Here is a 22783-nt window from a genome sequence, read left to right as displayed (position 1 = left end):
GGCATCGGGCGGGGAGCGGCGGTGTGGGGCAGGGTGGGGCTGGAGGGGGGTGCGGGGGTCAGGGGCGGCTGGTAGAGAACGAGGTCATGAAGCAGCGGTGCATCGTGGTGGCTTAAAGCATCACGGCGTCGTGGCTGACTGCTGGTCGGTCAGTGGTTCGCCATGAGCCAGCAGTGCGACCTGGTGGCAGGGAGGGTGACAATGTGCCTTCGTGGCCAAGAGGGCCAATCGGGTCCTGGTTGGTCCAAAAGAGTGACAATGAGCCAGCAGTGTGACCTGGTGACCAAGAGGGTCAATAGACGTCCAATGGTTGGCCAAAAAGGTGACAAAGAGTCAGCAGTGTGACCAAGAGGTTGACCAAGAGTTGACCAAGGGTTGAGCACTGAGCGTTTGTGAGCCAGCAGTGTGCCTTTGTGGCCAAGAGGGCCAATAGGGTCCTGGTTGGTCAATAGTTGACCAAAAGGGTGACAATGAGCCAACAGTGTGACCTGGTGACTAAGATGGCCAGTGGGGTCCTGGTTGGCTAATGTTTGACCAAAAGGGTGACAATGAGCCGGCAGTGTGACCTTGTGAACCAATGGTGGCCAAGAGGTTGACCAAGAGTTGACCAAGGGTTGAGCACTGGGTGTTTGTGAGCCAGCAGCGTGCCTTTGTGTCCAAGAGGGCCAATGGTGTCCCGGTTGGCCAATGGCTGACCAAAGATTGACCGGTGATTGACCAGCAGTTGGCCACTGGTTGAGCACAGGGTGTTTGTGAGCCAGCACTGTGCCCTGGTGGCCAAAGGTTCCCTGTGGGGCACTGCACAGAGCGCAGGCAGCAGGGCAGGGAGGAGCTCCCCGCTCTGCTCTGCACTGGGGAGCCCCATCCGGAGCACCGGGCCCAGTGCTGGGCTCTCTCCCCAGTTTGGGCAGACTGGGAGGTGCTGGGAGCCCCGCGGGGGGTGCAGCGCTGTGGGGGCCCGGAGCCCCACGTGGTGGGGACGGGCTGAGAGCCCCGGGGCTTTTCCCCTGGGGGAGAAAAGGAGAGGGGGCTCTGAGCAGCGCTGATCCACACCCGGGGGGGGATGAGGCCGCGCTCTGCTGGCAGCTCCGCTCGGAAGAACCGCTCCGTTCGGGGCTCCATTCCAACATGGCGGCCGCCATGTCTCCCGGCGCCGCTTCCGCTCTCCCTCACGTGACCGCAATGCAACCGTTTCCTCTTCCGGTCACGTGCCCCCCCCCCCCCCCCCCGCCGCCAAGATGGCGCTGTGCAGGGCGGGCCGCTGCGGGGCGGTGCGGCTGTGGGGTCCCGCTCCGCCCCTCCTGGCCGCGCTGAGGTGAGCGGGGCCGGGCCGGGGGCGGCCGCGGGGTCGGATGTGGGGCGTGGGGCCTCCCCCGGAGCGCCGGTACGGAACGTGGGCCCGCAGCCCACGGGGACGCCTGGAGCGGTTGTGGGGCCCTCTGAGATCTTCCCCCTCTCCCCCCCTTCCTCCGGTGGTCGCGGGCCGCCGCGCACGCTCCCAGTGCCGCCCCCGGCCCTCAGCGCCACAGTGGTGTCATCCATAGACCCCCCCGGACCCCACGGTAACGGCCCCTGGGATCCCCCAGACCCGCTGTCCCAGGCACAGAGCTCCTGCGTAGAGGCCTTGGACCCCCCCGCAGACCCCCGGTATTGGCTGGGATCTCCGGGCGGGGGCTGTGGACCCCCCTCAGACCCCCGGGTACCAGATGTAGAAGTCTAGTTATTGGCTGAGCCCTCCAGGTATTGCTGTGGATCCCTTTAAGGCCTCCCAGGTTCACGTGGCCCCCCAAGTACCAGATGTGGACCCCTGGGGATTGGCTTAGGCCTCCAGCTATTGGCTCTGGACCCCCTCAAACCCCCCGGGTTCAGCTGTGTCCCCCCAAGTACCAGATGTAGACCCCCCCAGTAATTGGATGAGAGCTCCAGGTATTGCCTGTGGACCCCCCAAGGTATCGGCTAGACCCCCAGGTATTGGTTAGGCCCCACCAGACCCCCCCAGGTACCAGATGTGGACCCTCAATTATTGGCTGAGACCTGCAGGTATTGCGTGTGGACCCCATCCAGACCCTCAGATATCAATTCGGGCCCCCCCAGCCCCTCAGGTATTGGTTATGCCCCCCCCAGCCCCTAGCTGTAGACCCCCTGCGACCCCCATTTGCAATCCACACATCTCTCTGTAATCTGGAATATCAGCCCGCGACCCTCCTTGGAAAGAGCAGAGCCGAGAAACCTCATTAATAGATGCCTAATTGACCTCATTAACCCCCCCCTTCCCCCTCAGGCCGCCCCCGGTGCTCTCCCTGCCCACCAAGGCGAGCTCCCGCTGGGCTCTGGGCGCTCGGTGGCTCCGCGGCCGCTATGAACGTTTCCTGCAGCACAGATTCCCCCGCCTCTACGCTCTGCACTCTGCCTTCACTGCAGGTAACGATGCTTTGTGGGGAGGGGACTTTGAGAGGAGGGGGCTCCGAGACCCCCAGGTGTCAACTAGACCCCCCAGGTATTGGTTAGGCCCCACCAGACCCCCAGGGACCAGATGTGGAACCCCAATTATTGGCTGAAACCTGCAGGTATTGAGTGTGGACCCCCTCCAGAACCCCAGGTATCAGTTGGGCTTCCCCAGACCCCCAGGTATCCGTTGCTCTGAGGGGAGGGGGCTCCGAGACCCCCAGGTATCCATGGCTCTGAGGGGAGGGGGCTCCGAGACCCCCAGGTATCAGGCCCTCCAGGTATTGGTTAGGCCCCACCAGCCCCCCCAGGGACCAGATGTGGACCCCAGTTATTGTCTGAGACCTGCAGGTATTGCATGTGGACCCCCTCCAGACCCCCAGGTATCAGTTGGGCCTCCCCAGGCATCCGTTGCTCTGAGGGGAGGGGGCTCCGAGACCCCCAGGTATCCATGGCTCTGAGGGGAGGGAGATTCCAAGGCCCCAAGGTATCAGCTAGACCCTCCAGGTATTGGTTAGGCTCCACCAGACCCCCCAGGTACCAGGTGTGGACCCCCAATTATTGGCTGAAACCTGCAGGTATTGCGTGTGGACCCCCTCCAGAACCCCAGGTATCCATGGCTCTGAGGGGAGGGGGCTCCGAGACCCCCAGGTATCCATGGCTCTGAGGGGAGGGGGCTCCGAGACCCCCAGGTATCCATGGCTCTGAGGGGAGGGGGCTCCGAGACCCCCAGGTATCCATGGCTCTGAGGGGAGGGGGCTCTGAGACCCCCAGGTATCAGGCCCTCCAGGTATTGGTTAGGCCCCACCAGCCCCCCCAGGGACCAGATGTGGACCCCAGTTATTGGCTGAGACCTGCAGGTATTGCGTGTGGACCCCCTCCAGACCCCCAGGTATCCGTTCCTCTGAGGGGAGTGGGCTCTGAGACCCCCAAGTATGCATTGCTCTGAGGGGAGGGGGCTCTGCTGGTGCCACGTGTGTCCCGCAGGTCTCGAGTCGCTGCTGGCCGACGCCAGGGAGGTGCGACGGATCCGACAGACGATGGCCCGGGAGGGGCTGAGCGCTGCACAGCTGAACTACAGGGACATGGAGCGGCTGCGGCAGGTGAGTGCAGCTCCGGGGGGCTGGGGGGGGCTGGGGGTGGGGGGGGAGAGACGGGGGGGGGGCAGCTTGGATTCCTGGTGGTTTGTGTCCCTCTGATGGCACTCCGCAGTTCCGCAGGGATGTCCTCAAGGCCGTCCCCGTCGCTCTCATCGCCATTCCGCCCTTCGCCAACTTCCTGGTCCTGCTGCTGATGTGAGTTGTGTCTCTTGGCCCCCTCTGCCTTCTCCCCACCCCTACCAGGAGCTTCCAAACTGGTCCTGCCCCCTCTCCCCCACCCCCTCCTCCCCCCAGGATCTGTGTGCTGACGGCGCTCCTTCCAATTGCGGCCAATTGGTTCTGGAGCTGTAAATACAACCTGAGAGTTTAATGGGCCCCGCTGTGCCCCCCCTGCCCCTCCTGTGCCCCCTCACTGCCCCCCGTGTCCTCTATGCCCCTCTTGTGCCCCTCCCCGCCTCTTCTGTGCTCTCTGTACCCCCTCCTGTGCCCCTCCTGTCCATCCTGTGCCCCCCCTGCCTCCCCCTCCCCTCTGCCCCTGCCCCTCCTGTCCCTCCTGTGCTCCCCCTGCCCCCCCCTCCCCTCTGCCCCTGCCCCCCCTGTCCATCCTGTGCTCCCCTGCCCCCTCCCTGCCCCCCTGTGCCTCTCCTGTGCCCCCCCTACCCCTTACTGTGTCCCTCCTGTACCCCTCCCTGCTCTCCCCGCCCCTCTTGTGCCCCTCCTTTGGCATCCTGCCCCTCCTGTAACTCCCCCCCCATCACTCCTCCTGCCCTTCCTGCCCCCCTCCCACCCCTCCTGCACTCCTTTCCCCCCCCCCCCTCAGGTACTTCTTCCCACGGCAGCTCCTGATCCGCCACTTCTGGACGCCGCAGCAGCAGCAGGAGTTCAGTGAGGAGAACCACAGCGCCCGCCGTGCCGCCTACCCTGCTGTGCTCAGCTGCCTGGACAGGGCTGTGCGGTCCCTGCCTCAGCAACGGCTGCAGCACCGCCTGCGGGAGCTCTGCGTCGAGGTGGGGTCTGCACCCCATTCTGCATCCCACCCACAGCCCATCCCCGCCGTCATTTCCATCCTGCTCTCTCCCCATCCCGTTATCAATCCCTCTCCACATCCCACCTCCACCCCCCTCCCCATCCCTCTTCTCATCCCTTCCCCATTATCGTTCCCTACTTTCACCCTCATCCCAGCCCCGTTCCCATCCCTTCCCCCATCTCTGTCCCGTTATCAGTCCTCATCCTCAGCCCGTTCCCACCCTCATTTCTATCCCATCCCCTTCCCTGTCCCCTTCCCCATCCCCTCTCCACTTCCATCCCCTTCCTCATCCTTGTCTCGTTATCAGTCCCCACCCCACACCCGTGTCCATTCCATCCCCATCTCATCTCCATACCCCTATCATCTCATCCCATATCAGCCCCATCTCCATCCCATCCTCCATGCCCCATCGCATCCCATGGCATCATCAGTCCCCGTCCCTTTCCCCCTCCATCTCTTCCCCCTCCCCATCCCTTTTCCTCCCCATCCCAATCTCATCCCCATCCCTACTCCCACCCCATCCTCAGTCCCCATCCTACTCCATCCCTATCCCTCCCCCCATCCTCATCCCACTCCCATCTCCATCCCATTATCAGTCCCCATCCCATCCCCACCCCAATCCCTTCCCACCCCCATCTCCATCCCATCATCCATCCCCAACCTCTCCCATCCCCACCCCAATCCCTCCCCACCCCCATCTCCATCCCATTATCCATCCCCATCCCATCTCCATCCCATTATCAGTCCCCATCCCATCCCATCCCCACCCCAATCCCATCCCACCCCCATCTCCATCCCATTATCCATCCCCATCCCACCCCCATCTCCATCCCATTATCAGTCCCATCCCATCCCACCCCCATCTCCATCCCATCCCCACCCCAATCCCATCCCACCCCCATCTCCATCCCATTATCAGTCCCCATCCCATCCCATCTCCACCCCAATCCCATCCCACCCCCATCTCCATCCCATTATCAGTCCCCATCCCATCCCCACCCCAATCTCTTCCCACTCCCATCTGCACCCCCCTCCCCACTCCGTTGTGGCACTGCTGACCTCCTGGTGCTGTGCAGGTGCAGCGCGGCCGCCATCCCCCCGTGGCTGAGCTCTGTGCCGTGCAGTCGCTGTTCTCAGGTCCGGCCCTGTGCCTGGGGGAGCTGCAGGCAGCCCACCTGGTGAGTGCTGCGTGCCCACACCGTGCCCCACCGCCTTCCCTTCTCCTTGCCCCAATCCATACCCCGTGCCCCATATCCGTGCCCCCATTCCGTGCCCCGTGTCCCTCTCTGTGCCCTCCGTGCCGTGCTCTGTGCCCCATCTCATGTCCCACTCCGTGCCATGGCCCACGTCCCACCCCGTGCCCCACGCTGTGCCCTATTCCATGCCCTGTGTCCCGCCCCGTGCCCTATTCCATGCCATGACCCACGTCCCACTCTGTGCCCCATTCCACGCCCTGTGTGCCATCCCATGTCCCACTCCATGTCTCTCTCTGTGCCCCATTCCATGCCCCATGTCTCATTCCATCCCCACCCCATGCTGTACCCCGTGTCCCGCTCTGTGCCCCGCTCCGTGCCCCTCGTCCTACTCCATGTCCCAGTCTGTGCCCTGTGACCCACGCCGTGCCATGCCCCATGTCCCACTCCATCCCCACTCCATGCTGTGCTCCGGTGTCCCACTCCGTGCCCCATCCCATGCCCTGTGTCCCACTCCACGTCCCTCTCTGTGCCTCATTCCATGCCCCTCCGTGCCCACATCCCTGCTCCATGCCATGCCCCATGTCCCGCCTTGTGCCCCACACCCTGCCCCCATTCTGTGCCCCTCCCTGTGCCGTGCAGTGTCCCATCCCACGTCCTGCTGCATGCCAAGCCCCATGTCCCACTCCGTGCCCCATTCCATGCCCTGTGCCCCTTTCCGTGCCCCCCTCTGTGCCATGCCATGTCCCATTCCATCCCCACCCTGTGCCGTGCCCCATGTCCTGCTCCATGCCCGGCTCCGTGCCACTCCCTGTCCAATTCTCTCCCCACTCTGTGCCACATCCCGTGTTCCACTCTGTCCCATTCCATGTCCTGTGTCCCATCCCGTGTTCCACTCCGTGCCATGCCCTGTGTCCCACTCAGTCCCCGCTCCGTGCCGTGCCGTGTCCCATTCCATGCCGTGCCGGGTCCCATTCCATGCCGTGCCGTGTCCCATTCCATGCTGTGCCCCCTCTCCCATTCCATGCTGTGCTGTGTCCCATTCCATGCTGTGCCCCCTCTCCCATTCCATCCCCACCCCGTGCCATGCCCTGTGCCCCTCTCCGTGCCCCACATCTCCACTCTGTACCATGCCCTTTGTCCCATCCCCCGTCCCACTCCATTCTGTGCCCCCCGTCCCACTCCAAGTCTCCCCCTGTCCCGTTCCATCCCCACCCCATGCCCAGTGCCCCTCCCACGCCGTGCCATCCCGCAGCGGGCGCTGAGCCGTGTGCTGTTCCTGACTCCTCTGCTGCCCGCTGTCCTGGTGCGGCGCCGCCTGCATTCCCACCTGCTGGAGATCCGGCGCCTGGACCGCGCGCTGGCACGCCTGGGCCTGGCACAGCTCTCTGAGGAGGAGCTCAGAGCGGTGAGAGACCCCCCAGCTGGGGGTTGCCGGGGGTCCCGGCCTCCCCCCTCGTCCCGCGGTTGTGGATTTTGGGTGCTGACCTCCCCTCCTCCCCCCGGCGCTCTGCAGGCGTGTTACCTGCGGGGGCTGAACCCCGCACAGCTGAGCGCGGCGCAGTGCAGAGCGTGGCTGGAGCAGTGGCTGAGGCTGTCCTGCGTGCTGCAAGGTGTGTGGGGGGGATGGGGGGCGACCCTGTGCCACGGGGGGGTCGGGGGAGAAGGGGAGGGAGTTGTGTGTGTGGAGGCAGCGAGTCCCGGCGCTGCTGCGTGGAGAGGTGGGGGTCCCGGGAGGGGCTCAGGGCTGTGAATGGGGCCCCGGGTGGCTGCTGGGGAGGTGGGAGCGGCCCAGGGTGGGAGTTGGGACTGGGGGGGCTGTGAGGACCCTTCCATTCCAACCATCCCTGGTTCTGTGATCTTTCAGGACCCTTCCAACTCAATCACCCTGTGGTTCTGTGATCTTTCAGGGCCCTCCCAACCCAACCATCCCGTGGCTTTATGATCTTTCAGGACCCTTCCAACCCTATTTGTGGTTTTGGGACCTTGAAGGGCCATTCCGACACAACCATCCCGTAGTTCTAAGATCTTTCAGGACCTTCCCATCCCAGTCATCCCATGGAATTCAGCCTTTGTCCCCCCCCACCCACTCTGAGGGAGGGGATCCCTGTGGGTACAGACCCCCACCACAGGGGGAAACCAAACAGACCTGAGGGGCTCAATGGGGGGCACAGGACCCCCTCAGCCTCCGCCCCCCTCTCTCCCATTGCAGCCTCTGAGGCGTCCCTGCTGGCCAACAGCATGGTGCTGCTGTCCCTCAACTACACAGGAGCGAAGCGATGAGCGCCGCTGATCCCTCTGCTGTGGCACCGTGTGCTCTGTGCCCCCCACCCCTGGGGGGGGTCTGCAGGAGCAGGACAGGAGGCACTGAAGAGTGGCGAATGTCAGCCCTGTGTCACTGTGGCGATGACACTGCAGCTCTGTCCATTCCCCCATGGCCACTGCAGCACTTTATATGTATATATGGGGGGGAACAGGCGTCCCCCTACCCTACAACCCCCCCAACAGGGTCTCAGCTCAGCTCTGCGCGTCGCCGCTCCGCACAGAGGGTTGGACTGGGGAGGGGTCCCTGCGCTCTGCTCCACGTGGGACCTACGGGGTCACCCCTTCCCCGTGCCCCACTGCGATGGGGGGACGTAAAAATGTCCCTATTGAGGATGCAGAGCCCACTGAGCGCTGGTGGTGTTGAGTTCTGTGCTGGTGTCATCGTGTCCTGCGTCGGTGTCACTGAGTTTTGACGTGATGTCATCGAGTCCTGCGTCGGTGTCAGAGTTTTGACGTGATGTCATCGTGTCCTGCGTCGGTGTCACTGAGTTTTGACGTGATGTCATCGAGTCCTGCGTCGGTGTCAGAGTTTTGACGTGATGTCATCGAGTCCTGCGTCGGTGTCACTGAGTTTTGACGTGATGTCATCGAGTCCTGCGTCGGTGTCACTGAGTTTTGACGTGATGCCATCGAGTCCTGCGTCGGTGTCACTGAGTTTTGACGTGATGTCATCGAGTCCTGCGTCGGTGTCACTGAGTTTTGACGTGATGTCATCGAGTCCTGCGTCGGTGTCACTGAGTTTTGACGTGATGTCATCGAGTCCTGCGTCGGTGTCACTGAGTTTTGACGTGATGTCATCGTGTCCTGCGTCGGTGTCACTGAGTTTTGACGTGATGTCATCGAGTCCTGCGTCGGTGTCACTGAGTTTTGACGTGATGCCGTCGAGTCCTGCGTTGGTGTTGAGTTTTCCTGTGATGTCACTGAGTTTTGACTCGATGTCATCGATTTCCGCGTTGGCAGAATGTCACTGAATTGGCACTGATGTCACTGAATTTTGACTTGGCGTCGTTCAGTCCTACATCAGCGTTGAGTTCTGGTGCCATCAAGTTCTGCAGTGGTGTTGCCGAGTTCTACGTTGGTGTCGTTGAGTTTTGCCTTGACATCACTGGGTTTTGCAGTGGTGCCACCGAGTTCCGCGCTGCAGTCATTGAGTTTTGACCTGATGTCATTGAGCTCTGCACGACTGTCGTCGAGATTTGACTTGCTGTCATCAAGTTCTGCGTCAGTTAATTGGCTTCTCCGTTGGTGTGATTGAGTTCTGCATTAGTTTCATTGAGTTTGGCGTTGGTTTTGCTGGGCTTTGACCTGAAGTCATCGAGTTCTGCGTTGGTGTTGAGCTTTGATTTGATGTCATTGAGTTCTGCATCGGTGCCACTGAGTTTTGATTTAATGTCATCACGTTTTCCAGTAGTAGGCTTCTCTGTTGGTGTCACTGCGTTGGGGTTGTTGAGTTTTGAATCGACACCACCGGCTTCTGATTCGTCACTGAGTTCTGTGTTGGTGTCGTTGAGTTTTGTGTAAGCACTGTGTTGAGTTCTGCCCCTCTGTCATTAAGCTGTGCCTCGTTAAGCTCCTCTGGAAGGAGTGGAGCAGCAGTGGGGGCTCAGCCTGTTGTGTGACACCACCTCCAGAGCTCAGTCCATCCCCAACCCCATCCCCAACCCCATTCCATCCCATCCCAACCCCATTCCCACTCCTATCCCAACCCCATCCCCAACCCCATCCCAACCCCAACCCCATTCCCACTCCTATCCCATCCCCAACCCCATCCCATCCCATCCCATCCCCATCCCCGACCCCATCCCATCCCAACCCCATTCCCACTCCTATCCCATCCCCATCCCCAACCCCATTCCATCCCATCCCATCCCCGCCCCCATCCCATCCCCATCCCCAACCCCATTCCCACTCCTATCCCATCCCCATCCCCAACCCCATTCCATCCCATTCCCATCCCATCCCCAACCCCATTCCATTCCCATCCCCGCCCCCATTCCTCCCCGCCCCCATCCCATCCCCAACCCCATTCCCACTCCTATCCCATCCCCATCCCCAACCCCATTCCATCCCACCCCATCCCCATCCCCGACCCCATCCCATCCCAACCCATCCCCATCCCATCCCCAACCCCATTCCCACTCCTCACCCATCCCCATCCCCAACCCCATTCCATCCCATCCCATCCCATCCCCAACCCCATCCCATCCCATCCCCCACCCCATTCCATCCCATCCTCCATTCCCAACCCCACCCCCCCCCCATTCTGCTCTGTGTTTCATTAAAGGCATCCACCATCACCCACCATTCTTGGGGCTGAGGCTCATGACCCCAGCCCTGCCTCTGCTTCCCATCGCCGCTCTGCGCCCTGCGGGTCGGAGCCTTCCTTTTATTCGTTACTCTTTAAATATTCTCTTTTTAAATACAGCATTCTCACCATGGGAAAAAAACAAACAAACAAACAAACAAAAAACCCAACAAACAAAACCGTAAAACGGCCCAAAATAAAAAATAACAGGGAGGACCCAACACAGCTTTGGATTCACAGTGGAATAGAAATGAAAACCGCCGGCGGTGTGCGTGGGACAGGCGGAGAGCACCCACTGTGCCCGGGGAGGGGGCACAGAGCAGAGGGGGGGAAGGGGGGACGTCTGAGGGTCGCGGCTGCTGTGGGGACCGAAGTGTGGGGACAGAGTGGTGCTGGGTGGCACCGGGCAGCCCCTGCCCCAGCGCAGCCCCTCGGTGGGGCACGGTGGGTCGGAGCCCTGCGGCAGGGAGAGCGTGGAAGCAAAACCCAAGGGCGAAAGCACGGCTGTGCTGAGTTGGTCCCAGTCCCGTCTCTGGGGGTCTCAGCTGGGGGAGAGGGGGAGGATGGCAGAACCCGGAGCTCCAGCGCTGGGAGCGCAGAGCGGGGCAGCAGTCCTGGGGACGGACGGACGGACAGATGTGCGTCCTGGGGGTGAAAGCGGCGACCAAAGGGGGTCGGAGTGGGTCCAGGAGGGTCCGTGTCTGCGTTCTCACCCCTCTTTGTGCAACTGGAGCGGCTGTGGGGATCCCTGGGGGGAAGAGGCTGCGGTGCGGCCCCGTAAACATTCAGCACGTTAAAAAAGAATAATTAAAAAACCAAAAAATAAAATAAAATAAAAAACCAAACCAAAAAAACCCAAAGTCGTCTTCTGTGTCCAAGACAAAAAGGATGAGGGGGGGCCCTGGGTGGGCAGCAGGGGGAAGCGGGCGCTGATGAGCACAGGGTGCCCCAAGCAGCTCTGCGGGGACGCGGCCCACGGTGTCCGTGCGTCTGTCCATCCGTCCCCTTGGTGCCCCAAGCAGGACTGCAGCCCGCGGGCTCCGTGTCCGTGCGTCTGTCCGTTTGTCCCCCTGGCGCTCCGCGTGCCACCATCTGTACAAGCGGTCCCCGCTGCTCCTCCTCCCTTCCCTCCCTCCCCATTCAGTACCGTCGGGGCAGCGCCGCGCCGCGGAACATCCTCAATAAATAGCGGGCGGGGGGCTCACACCCCCTGGGAAGGGCTCACATCCCCTGGGAGGGGGGCTCACATCCCCTGGGGGGGGGCTCACACCCCCTCGGGGGGCTCCTCGGCGCCGGGCGCCTCGCGGGGCTCCGGGGGGCCGAGCGACGCGGCGCAGCTCTGCGCGCCCTCCAGCCCCGCGCCCTGCACCGCCTCCCCTCTGCTCGGGGCGGGGGCAGCTCGGCTGCACGGCACCGCGGGGGTCCCGGAGTCCTTCGGACACTCGCCAGCGCCATTCTCGCCCTTGGGGCCCAGCACGGAGCGCGGCTCCACCTGGTAGTACAGCAGCGGAGCGGCGTTCAGGAAGGGCTGCGCGGCTGCGGGCTGCTCGGCGCCGTCGGCGAAGCAGAGCACGGAGGATCCCGGCGGCAGCTGCGCTTGGATGAGGATGGGGGCCGCCAAGCCGGGGCACAGCGCCTCCGGCACGGCCAGCGGCTCCTCCAGGATGCAGACGCCGACGCTCTCCACGCCGGAGCCGCCGCTGGAGTCTTCCTCAGCCTTCAGCCTCTCCAGCTCCTCGGCGGTCTGCAGGTGCATGACGGCCGTCTCGTTCTCGGCCATGAACTCCTGGAAGTCCTGCGTCTCGGGGGGCTGCGTGCCGGGGGGCCACGAGCTGCCGGAGCCCTGCAGCTCCTCGTCGCCGGGCCGCGCGCCTTGCCGCTTGTTCTCCAGCTCCAGCTTCATGATGGTGTGGAGGTAGTGAGTCCGCACGCGGATGGGGTTGAACTCGATGCGGCCGGCCATGTTCCCGCAGCCGTCCCGCGAGCAGCCGCAGGGGAAGGACATGCGGTCCACCTGTGGGGACAGCGAGGCTGCCGAAGCGCTGCTCTGCCTCCGGCCCGAGCGGAAAAGGAGCTCCACGAAGGTCTCAGTGGCCAGCAGGGTGACCGCCAGCCGGCAGCGTGTCCTGCTGGCCAAGACGGCCAATGGTGGCCAACGGGTTGACCAACGGGTTGGCCAAAAGTTGGTCGTGAGCCTGCAGTGTGCCCTGGTGGCCAAGGACACCAATGGTATCTCGGTTGGCCAATGGGTGACCAGCGGTTGACCAACGGTTGGCCGCAAGTCATCAGTGTGCCCTCGTGGCCAAGAACACCAGCGGTCTGCTGGTTGGCCAACGGTTGACCACGAACCAGCAAGTTTATCCCAGAGGCCAAAAATGCCAATGGGTTTCCGATTGGCCAAGAGTTGGTCAGCAGTTCAAAGAATCACAGAAGGGTTGGGTTGGAAGGGAGCTCAAGGATCACGGAGCTCCAACCCCCCGCCACACGCAGGGCCACCAACCTCCACATCTCACAGCAGCCCAGGCTGCCCAGGGCCCCATCCTTGCTGGCCTCGAACACCTCCAGGGATGGACGGGGATCCACAGCCTCTCTGGGCAGCTGTTCCAGCACCTCCCCACTCTCACAGCAAACAACTTCCCCCTGACAGCCAACCTAAGTCTTCCCTCCGGGTGACCACAAGCCCTCAGTGTGCCCTCATGGCCAAGAACACCAGTGCTGTCCTTGTTGGCCAACGGTTGAACGCAGAGTGACCATGAGCCAGCAGCGTGTCCTGGAGGCCAAGAAGGCCAACGGCATCCTGGTTGGCCAACAATTGACCACAAGGCAGCAGTGTGCCTTCACAGCCAAGGCCAATGCTGTACCAGCTGGCCAGCAGTTGACCACAAGCCAGCAGCGCGTCCCGGCGGCCAAGAAGGCCAAAGGTTCCCTGGGGGGCACTGCAGCACGTGGCCAGCAGAGCAGGGAGGTGCTCCTTTCTGGAGAGATCCAAACCCGGGTCCAGTGCCTCTGCTCTGGGGGTCGGACGGAGGACCCCAGAGGTCCCTTCCAGCCCTTCTGCTCTGTCACTCATCACTCACCTGGCACTTGATGCCCGCCTGGCTGCAGGCGCAGGCCTCGGGGTCGCAGTACAGGCGGCAGTCACAGCCGCACTCCTCCCGCGACAGGCGGATGGCGCGCAGCTCCTGCTTCTCCTCGGCGTCGATGCGGTGCACGCCGGAGGCGCGGAGCAGCGCCCGCCGCTGCTTGGTGGGCAGGGGCTGCAGGAAGAAGTAGTCGTCCACCTCCACGTTCTCCACATCGATGTCGTCGTCTGAGATGTCCTCCAGCGTCAGCCCCTCCGCCTCCTCCGACTCCACCGTGCCGTTCTTGGTGAGCTGCGGGGTCAGGACAGAGCTCAGCGCGGCGCTGGGAGGCTGCGGACCCCCGGTACGGCGCAAGGGGACTCCACGGGGTCCCCCATCCCACAGAATCCTTGGAACAGAGCTCTGAGATCACCCAGTCCAACCCCAACCCACCCCAGACACAGCCGTCCCTGTGGGATTCCACGTCTATAATAAAGGCAGGAAACCAACGCCGCAGCGTTCAGAGGAGGGCAGCTCTGCCTCCTTCCCTCCGTGCTGCAAACAGCTCGAGAAAAGGAGGTCACTGCTTCCCAAAATATCGGGGCTTGGAGAGAGCTGAGAGGCAGCTGCGGGGTTTGGGTTCAGAATGAAGCTAGCAATCACAACAGAAACGTTTCAAGCAGAGGGGAAGCAGCAAGAAGTCCTGTGATAAACGTGGGGACTGATCCCCATCACCACCCCATCCATAACGCGCTCCCCATCGATCGCATAAGTGGCAGAAAAAGTTCAATTTAACAAAAATACTTAAAAAAGAAGCGTTGGATCTGCATCTCTTCACCAAAGGTTGTCATGGCAGCAGCAACCTGATTAATCCCAGGGTCACGTCACATTAAATGAAGCCCAACCCCAGACAGTGCCTGAGGGAGCCCATAATGAGGTCAGGATGGGAAAAGGGCTGAGCTGGGATTTGATCTCAGGTACCACAACCTTCCAGACTGGAATTTCCAGCAGAGAAGTTTGGAAGGGGAACTCTGGAGGAGGACCAGAGTGACCACGAGCCAGCAGTGTGCCCTGGTGGCCAAGATGGCCAGCAGCGTTCTGGGTGGCCAGTGGTTGAGGACAGCTGACCAACGGTTGACAAGTGGTTGATCAATGGCTGACAAGAGTTGACCAACGGTTGACCATGAGCAAGCAATGCGCCCTGGCTGACCAACAGCTGACCAACAGCTGACAAGTGGTTGATCACGAACCAGAAGCGTGTTCTCACTGCCCAACTGTTGACCAACAGCAGATCAACGGTTGACCAATGGTTGACCATGAGCCAACAGGGTGCCCTGGTTGACCAACTGTTGACTAAAAGTGGACAATCAGCTGACTAACAGTTGACCACAAGCCAGCAGGGTGTCCTCACTGACCAACAGCTGACCAACGGTTGACAAGTCGTTGACCAACGGTTGACAAGTGGTCGACCAACGGTTGACAAGTGGTCGACCAACGGTTGACAAGTCGTTGACCAACGGTTGACAAGTGGTTGACCAACGGTTGACAAGTGGTCGACCAACGGTTGACAAGTGGTCGACCAACGGTTGACAAGTGGTCGACCAACGGTTGACAAGTCGTTGACCAACGGTTGACAAGTGGTCGACCAACGGTTGACAAGTGGTCGACCAACGGTTGACAAGTGGTCGACCAATGGTTGACAAGTGGTCGACCAACAGTTGACAAGTCGTTGACCAACGGTTGACAAGTCGTTGACCAACAGTTGACAAGTGGTCGACCACAACCCAGCAGCACGTCAAGAAGGGCGATGCCCGATCATACCTTCATCTTCTTGGCGTGCAGCTTCTCCTCCTTGAGGTGCTCACGCAGGATCTCACGGTGGTTCACCTCCTGCTCCTGTGCAAACTCGCACAGCGTGTAGCTGCGCACCGAGTTGTGCCGCGGGGCCATGCCAAGCGAGCTGCCACCCTGGCTGGGCACGCTGGTGAAGCCCTGGCGCCGGGCGAAGTAATACACCGTCACCTGGTCGAAGCGCACATTCTTCCTGCGCAGCTGCTTCTGCCTCTTCAGGATGGAGGTGGCTGCAAGGAGGGAGAACGAGGGAATGGGAACGGGAGCCCCACCGCCTCCCGGTGGAATGGGTTGGGGTGGAAGGGAGCTTTGCTGCAGCCCTGAGCAGGTGTCGGTGACTGAGCCCAAATGGGCTGCATGCTTCTTTCTGGTACTGTCAGGACAAACCCCATTAATTCCAACGCCTCGTTAATTCCATTATCGTGAGGTATTTCATTAGGGGAAGTGCCAGCAGGATCCTGGTTGGAGGATGAATGCGTGCAACTGCGAGGGGCATGCATGGGGGGAGCAAGGCCAGCACCACCTCACAGCCAGGCTCTGTCCCCAACCCTGTCCCCATCCCCACGCCCTGTCCCCCTAGTCTGTCCCCATCCCCTCTGCTCCATCCCCTCGCTGTCACTGTTTCCTGTCCCCACGCCCTGTCCCCTCACTGTCTCACTGTTCGCTGTCTCCATGTCCCATCCCCATCCTTGTCCCCTCACTTTGTCACCACGCTCTGTCTCCTTCACTTTGACACTCTTTCCTGTCCCTATACCCTGCCCCCTCTCCATCACCATTTGCTGTCCCCATGTCTTATCCCTATCCCATGTCCCCATCCATGTCCCCTCACTCTGCCACTCTTTGCTGTCCCCATCCCCACTCTCGCCCCCTCATTGTCACTGTGCCCACCCCCATTCCCATCCCTCACCCCCAGTCTCCTTTCATTACCACTATTTGCTGTCCCCATGTCACATCCCCATGCCTCACCCTCACTGTCGCTGTTCAGTCCCCACACTCCATCCCCTCACTCTGTCACTGTTCCACATTCCCAGGTGCCACACTCAGGGAAGAAGCCACTGCCCCCATCCCCACACCCCATCCCCACACCCTATCCCACTCATGGATGAAGCCACTGCCCCCATCCCCACACACCATCCCCATAACCCATCCCCATCCCCACACTCCATCCCAATAACCCATCCCTGTCCCCATCCCATTCATGGATGAAACCACTGCCCCCAACACCCCATCCCCATCCCCACACCCCATCCCCATCCCCATCCCCACACCCCATCCCCATCCCCTCACCCCATCCCACTCACAGATGAAGCCAATGCCCCCATCCCCATAACCCATCCCCACACCCCATCCCCACATTCCATCCCTGCACCCCATCCCATCACCATAACCCACCCCCATCCCCACTCCATCCCCACACCCCATCCCTGTCCCCATCCCACTCACGGATGAAGCCACTGCCCCCATCCCCACACCCCATCCCCACCCTCACACCCATCCCCATCCCCGTCCCCATTCCACTCACGGATGAAACCACTGCCCCCAACACCCCATCCCCATCCCCACACTCCATCCCTGTCCCCCATCCCACTCACAGATGAAGCCACTGCCCCCATCCCCACAGCACATCCCCATAACCCATCCCCACACCACACTCCATCCCCACACCCCATCCCTGTCCCCATCCCACTCACAGATGAAGCCACTGCCCCCATCCCCACCCTCACACCCATCCCCATCCCTACATCCCATCCCCATAACCCACCCCCCCACGCCCCATCCCTGTCCCACTCACGGATGAATCCGCTGGAGCTGGAGGGGTTGACGCTGTCGCAGCTGTCGGCGCTGTCGCTGTTGGAGATTTCATCGTCCGAGTTGGACGCCGGGGATCCCACGTCTGCATCCTCAAACTTCCTCTTGAGGCGGCCGCTCGCGATCGCATCCATCGGGATCGCATGGAGCTCCGGCACGCGGTGCGTGGTGGGAGGGGGGATGGGAGGAGAACGGCCACCCGGGTCAGCGGGGACCTGTGGGATGGGGACCGTGGTGGTGGTGTGTGGGGGGGGGTCCAGGGGTGCCCCCTACCCAGACCAACACCGCTTGGCGGCGCCGGGCCCACAGTGCAGGGATGGGCAAAGCCGCCGAGCTCGCCGCTCTCCGCATCTCCTTCACCAAAATGCCAAAGCGTGGGATGTCCTCAGCGCACGGCAGAGCTCGCCCACCAGCAGAGCCGAGCCGTGGGGTGCAGGGATGCTGCCGGGTTGGGGGATTTGGGGAGGGGGGGACGGCAGAGCTGAAGGTGAGGTGCTCAGCCCCGCTCCGCTTTGTGCCGTCGCCGCAGCAGCACCGGTTCTCATGGCAACGGAACAAACGGCTCCGGAGAAAGCTGTCAGCATCCGTCTGTCTGTCCATCATCCACCCCCTCCAGCTCTCGCCCTTCTGCCCATCCATCATCCGTTCATCTGTCCACCTGTCCATCGTCCCATCCGCCCTCCATTCACCCTTCTGTCCATCCATCCTCCTGTCTGTCCATCCCTCCATCATCCTATTCATCCATCCATCACCCGTCTGTCTGTCCATCCCTCCATCATCCTAGTCCTCCACCACTCTGTCCATCCAACATTCATCCGTCCATTCCTCCATCATCCCATTCATTTGTCCTTCTGTCCACCCATCATCTGTCCATTTGTCCATTTGTCCATCCCTCCATCATTCCATCCATCACCCATCTGTCCATCCCTCCATCTGTCCATCCATTATTTGCCTCTCTGTCCATCCTTCCATTTATCCCCCCCCCATCCATTCTTCATCCGCCTTTCTGTCCATCCATCCCTCCATCGTCCCATTCACCCTCCACCTATCTGTCCATCCGTCTGTCCATCCCTCCACCATCCCATCCATCCTTCATCTCCCTGTGCACCTCCTCGTGCTGCCATCTCCAACCCAGGTGTGACATGGCAGGGAGGGGGGGGGGATGGGGACACAATTGGCACCGTGCTCCAGCTGCAGCCCCTCTCCCAAAATGAGAGAGAGCTCGGGAAAGCATTCCAGGCTCAGAGGTGTAACGGAGCGACTGGCAGCAACACAACAGAGCCCAGGGTCTGCAGGAACAACGGAGCTCTCATTCAGCTGGCAGCCCAGAAATGGGCTGGTGGCACCAACCCTGGTGGCACCGAAGGCTCCGCTCTGTTTTCAGTGAGGGGGAATTGGATCCAAAAGGGAAAACAGTTCCTTTCCCTGTGGAGCAGCAAAGCTTTCGGTGCTGAGCTCCAGGGGAAGCTGCCACCCAGCAGTACTTCTGCTCCTTCCCTCTGTTAAACCGCGCCGAAAGGAGCCCAACTGAAAAGATTCGTTCTTCCACGTCAGCGAGGCTGCAGCTGCCTTTGGGAACAGCAGCAGGGGACACAGGAGCAGGGCCAGGAGGATGAGGGATGCTCCGTGTCCCGCTGCGAGGCTCCGAACCTCACCCACCTGGCAGCAGAGCTGCTCGGTGAGCCTGGGTTTGTTCTGCTGACTGCAAGCCAGCAGTGCGCACCATTGGCCAAGGATGCAACCGGTGTCCTAACTGGTCAGTGGCTGATTGAGAGCCAGCAGCGTGTCCTGGTGGCCAAGAACACCACTGGTGTCCTGGTTAACCAGCAGCTGATTGAGAGCCAGCAGTGTGTCCTGGTGGCCAAGAACACCAGTGGTGTCCTGGTTAACCAACAGCTGACCAGCAGTTGACCAAAAGCTGACTGAGAGCCAGCAGTGCGTCCTGGTGGCCAAGAAGACCAATATCCTGGTTGAGCAGTGGTTGGCCATGAGCTGGAAGTTATGGCCCCGTGGCCAAGCTGGCCAGTGGTTGATCAACACTTAACTGTGAGCAGCAGCATGTCCTGGTGGCCAAGAACACCAGTGTTGTCCTGGTTAACCACCAGTTGGCCAATGGTTGAGCATAAGCTGACCTGAAGCCAGCAGTGTGCTTAGCAGTGGTGAAGAAAGCCAATGGTGGCCAACTGGTTGACCAAGAGTCGTCCAACAGCGTGATCACGAGCAGCAGTGTGCCCTGGTGGCCAGGACAGCCAATGGTGGCCAACAGGTTGATCAAGAGTTGACCGGTGGTTGACTACGGGGTGACCACGAGCCAGCACTGTGCCCTGGTGGCCAAAGGTTCCCTGGGGGCACTGCACAGAGCACAGGCAGCAGGGCAGGGAGGTGCTCCCCACCTCTGCTCTGCACTGGGGAGCCCCATCCGGAGCACTGGGCCCAGTGCTGGGCTCTCCAGTTTAGGGCAGACTGGGAAGTGCTGGAGGGTCGGATGAGGACCTGAAGAGGTCCCTTCCAGCTGCTGCAGCTCTGGGAGTTTTGGGATCTGCTCCTCCAAAGCACTGCAGAACATCCCAGTGCTATTGGGGAGGCGGAAGACAGAGTGAGCAGCAATTCCAAACCCCACAAATAAAGCAAAAAAAAAACAGGGCTACGGGACACAGCTCTGCTCCTCTCCCACAGGGGATTCCCTGCAGGATTCGCCTGTTATCTCCTCAGCTGAGGATTTAAGCACCGTTGGAGGATGCTGAGAGGGGCAGATTCCTCCCTGGGGGTCAGGGATGCCTTCTTTGGGGTCGGTGTTCCCACAGCTGAGCCCCGTGGATGTTCTGGGCTGCAGCTCACACAGTAGCAGCAGTACTTACACAACACGCATCGCAATGAGCAGCGGAGCCCGGCCCCGAATTGCAGCCCTGCCGGCAGGTGTGGGGAGACCATGCGGCCCCAAAAAGAAGGGGGGAGTAAGGAAAGGGTCCTAAAAAGCTGGGGGTAAAAAAACAGGGAGGTCCTAAAAAGCTGGGGGTAAAAAAACAGGGAGGTCCTAAAAAGCTGGAGACTAAAGGAAGGGGGTCCCAAAAAGGAAGGGGGTCCCAAAAAGGAAGGGGGTCCCAAAAAGGAAGGGGGTCCCAAAAAGGAAGGGGGTCCCAAAAAGGGGCAGCCCTGAAGGAGGGGGGAGGGAGGGAGGAGCTAAAGGAGGCAGGGTCCTAAAAAGCAGGGGTCTGGAGGAGGGAGGAGCAAAAAGGGAGCCCCCCCCCCAAAAAGAGAGGCTAAAGGAAGGGGAGCCCAAAACGATAGGAGCAAAAAGGTGGTCCCAAAAAAAAGGGGGCTAAAAGAAGGAGCAAAGATGGGGGGCAAAAGGGGAGGTGCCCCCACAGCGGGTCACACCAGGCCCTGCAGTACGGGGGGTGGGGGGGATGACATCAGAACGTGTCAGAGCTCAGACCCCACCAGGATCCCCATCCCCGCGGCAGGGCCCCCGAGGACCCCCTGCCCCCCCCCCAGGAGGTACCCCTGATTGTCCCCCATTTGGGGTCTCCTCCGTTCCCTTCCCACCTGAGGCACGTTTTTGGGGTCACCCCTCACCTCAGAGCACCCCAACAGCCACGGTGCCCCCCACACAGCCCCATTGTTAGCACCCCCCTCAATCCCTTAGAGACCCCCCCCCTACAGCCCCTAAAGACCCCACTTTCAAGGCTCCCATCCTCTGCATGGCTCCCACAGCCCCCATAGGCCTCCTATCTCCCCAGAGAACCCCATTTTAAGACCCCCCCCATCCCCTACAAGCCTCTGATATCCCCTGCAGGAAACACATTTCCTATAGGCCTCCCATAACCCCTACCGGTTCCCATCTGCAAGGCTCCCATTCCCTATAGGCCCCCTACATCCCCCATGGCCCCCCCACATCCACATCCCCTATAAGCTTCCATCCTTAAGGACCCCCTCCCCTGCAGCCCCTATCAGCCTCCTGTAGACTTCCATTTTTAAGGCCCCCTATACTCCCTGCAGACCTCCTATTGCCCCTGTATATTTCCACCTCTACTCCCACCCCCTAAAGATCTCCTATAGCCCCACATGCCTCCACCTCCAAGCCCCCTCCCCCCCCCTACAGACCTCCTACCTCCCTTATAGGCTCCTATTTTTAAGGACCCCATCCCCCCATAGTCCTCCTATGCCCCATATAGGCTGCCACCTCAAAGACCTCCCTTCACCCATCCCCTACAAGCCCCCTACATCCCCTATAGACCCCCATTTCAAGGCCCCTCAGCCCCTACAGGCCTCCTATTGCTGCCATGGGCCCCCCATCCCCTATAGGTGCCCATCTTTAAGGCCATCATCTCCCCCAGCCCTATAGGCTCTGTATGTACGCCCCCCACCCCACAGGCTTCTTATCGCTTCTATCTTTTCCTCTTAAACCCCCTCCCAACTGAACCCCCCCCCCCCCACCCCTTACACGCTTCCACATTTAAGGTCTCCTATGTTATCTGTAAGCCCCCATATGTGCCCTATAGACTTCTTATATTCCCCATAGCCCCCCTATCCTCAATACCCCAACCCCTACACATCTCCTATACGCCTCCATCTTCAAGGCCCCCATCCCCTATATGCCTCCATCCTTACGGCCTTCACGTCTTACAGACCTCCCACAGCCCCTATAGACTCCCATTCTGCATCCCATCCCCTGTAGGCCTCCATCTTCAAGGCCATCAGCCCCCCCATCCCCAATACCCCACCACCTTTAAGACCCCACCACCTTTAAGATCCTCACCTCTTATAGACCTCCTACGGCCCCTATAGGCTCCCACACTCCAGGCCCCCCATCCCCTACAGGGCTCCTGCATCCCCTATAGGCCCCATTATACCCTTCCATCTTCAAGGCCATCATCCCCTACATCCCTCCATCTTTAAGGCCCTCACCTTATAACCTCCTATAGGCTCCCATTTTCCAGGCCCCCCAACCGCTATAGGCCTCCTACAACCCCCATAAGCCCCCTGCATCCCCAATATCCCCCCCCATCCCCAATATCCCTCCACCTTCAAGACCCTCACCTCTTATAGATCTCCTACAGCCCCTATAGGCTCCCATTTTCCAGGCCCCCCAACCCCTATGGGCCTCCATCTTCAAAGCTCCATCCCCTATAGACCACCCACAGCCCCCTAGAGGCTCCCACCTCCAGGGCCCCGACCCCCTATAGACCCCCTATAGACTCCCATCCCCCCAGGCCCAGCCCCACACTACCCCCGCCTCCCCCTCTGCAGCCCCTAGCCCCGGCCCCGCCGCCCCCCGCCCCCCATTTCCCCACTCACCGTTCTGTCGGTGAGGTCGGCGGGCGGGGGGCGGCCCGGGGCGCGGGTTCGAAGCCCGAGTGCGGCCGCGCGGACCGCCCCGCCGCCGTCTGCCGACAACAATGGGGCCGCGCCTTATATACCCCGCAGTCACGTGACGGCAGACCCCGCCTCCCCTCCCCCCCACCCAACACACTCCGCCCGCGGGGGTTGCCGGGAAAGCGAGTCCGAGCGGGGCGTGATGGGAAACGGAGTGCGGAAGTGGGCGTGGGGCACGTGGGGGAGGGGACGGAGAGCTGTGGGGGGGGGAGGGAGGGGAGGAGGAGGAGGGGGAGGAAGGCCCGACCGCCGCCGGAGTCTAGACGGAGATTAACGCGGCGGGGTGCGGC

General features: G+C 61.4%; 2 protein-coding genes and 1 pseudogene across 7 annotated transcripts; 1 reads left to right on the top strand and 2 right to left on the bottom strand.

Annotated features, from left to right (window-relative positions):
* Window positions 1-1197: 1197 nt before the first annotated feature.
* LETMD1 (LETM1 domain containing 1) lies at window positions 1198-9452 on the top strand. Of its 5 annotated transcripts, none has more exons than XM_085212359.1 (9): window positions 1198-1315; window positions 2282-2421; window positions 3433-3548; window positions 3666-3740; window positions 4415-4552; window positions 5649-5750; window positions 7021-7173; window positions 7282-7378; window positions 7978-9452. In XM_085212359.1, exons 1-9 carry the CDS (start codon window positions 1239-1241, stop codon window positions 8046-8048), a joined length of 969 nt encoding a protein of 322 aa, XP_085068485.1. In that variant the 5' UTR covers window positions 1198-1238; the 3' UTR covers window positions 8049-9452. The 5 variants fall into 5 exon arrangements, with proteins under 5 accessions (XP_085068485.1, XP_085068483.1, XP_085068482.1 ...); XM_085212357.1 differs by having other exon boundaries at window positions 4385-4552; XM_085212356.1 differs by having other exon boundaries at window positions 3658-3740; window positions 4366-4552.
* Window positions 8414-9032, bottom strand: LOC146542425 (uncharacterized; annotated as a pseudogene).
* A 1010-nt stretch (window positions 9453-10462) lies between the features above and the next one.
* On the bottom strand, window positions 10463-22550 carry CSRNP2 (cysteine and serine rich nuclear protein 2). Of its 2 annotated transcripts, XM_085212331.1 has the most exons (6): window positions 22416-22526; window positions 19976-20093; window positions 17101-17332; window positions 15279-15538; window positions 13473-13769; window positions 10463-12409 (listed from the first exon to the last, which is right to left on the bottom strand). In XM_085212331.1, the coding sequence occupies exons 3-6, from the start codon at window positions 17249-17251 to the stop codon at window positions 11660-11662; spliced, it is 1458 nt and encodes a 485-aa protein (XP_085068457.1). In that variant the 5' UTR covers window positions 17252-17332; window positions 19976-20093; window positions 22416-22526; the 3' UTR covers window positions 10463-11659. The 2 variants fall into 2 exon arrangements, with proteins under 2 accessions (XP_085068457.1, XP_085068458.1); XM_085212332.1 differs by lacking the exon at window positions 19976-20093 and having other exon boundaries at window positions 22416-22550.
* Between the last annotated feature and the right edge of the window lie 233 nt (window positions 22551-22783).

This window comes from Meleagris gallopavo, chromosome 31 (genome assembly GCF_905368555.1).
Source record: "Meleagris gallopavo chromosome 31, MGAL_WU_HG_1.1, whole genome shotgun sequence".
Lineage (NCBI taxonomy): Eukaryota > Metazoa > Chordata > Aves > Galliformes > Phasianidae > Meleagris > Meleagris gallopavo.
The sequence above is the reverse complement of the archived record's forward strand: the minus strand, read 5'-3'. Positions and strand labels throughout refer to the sequence as shown.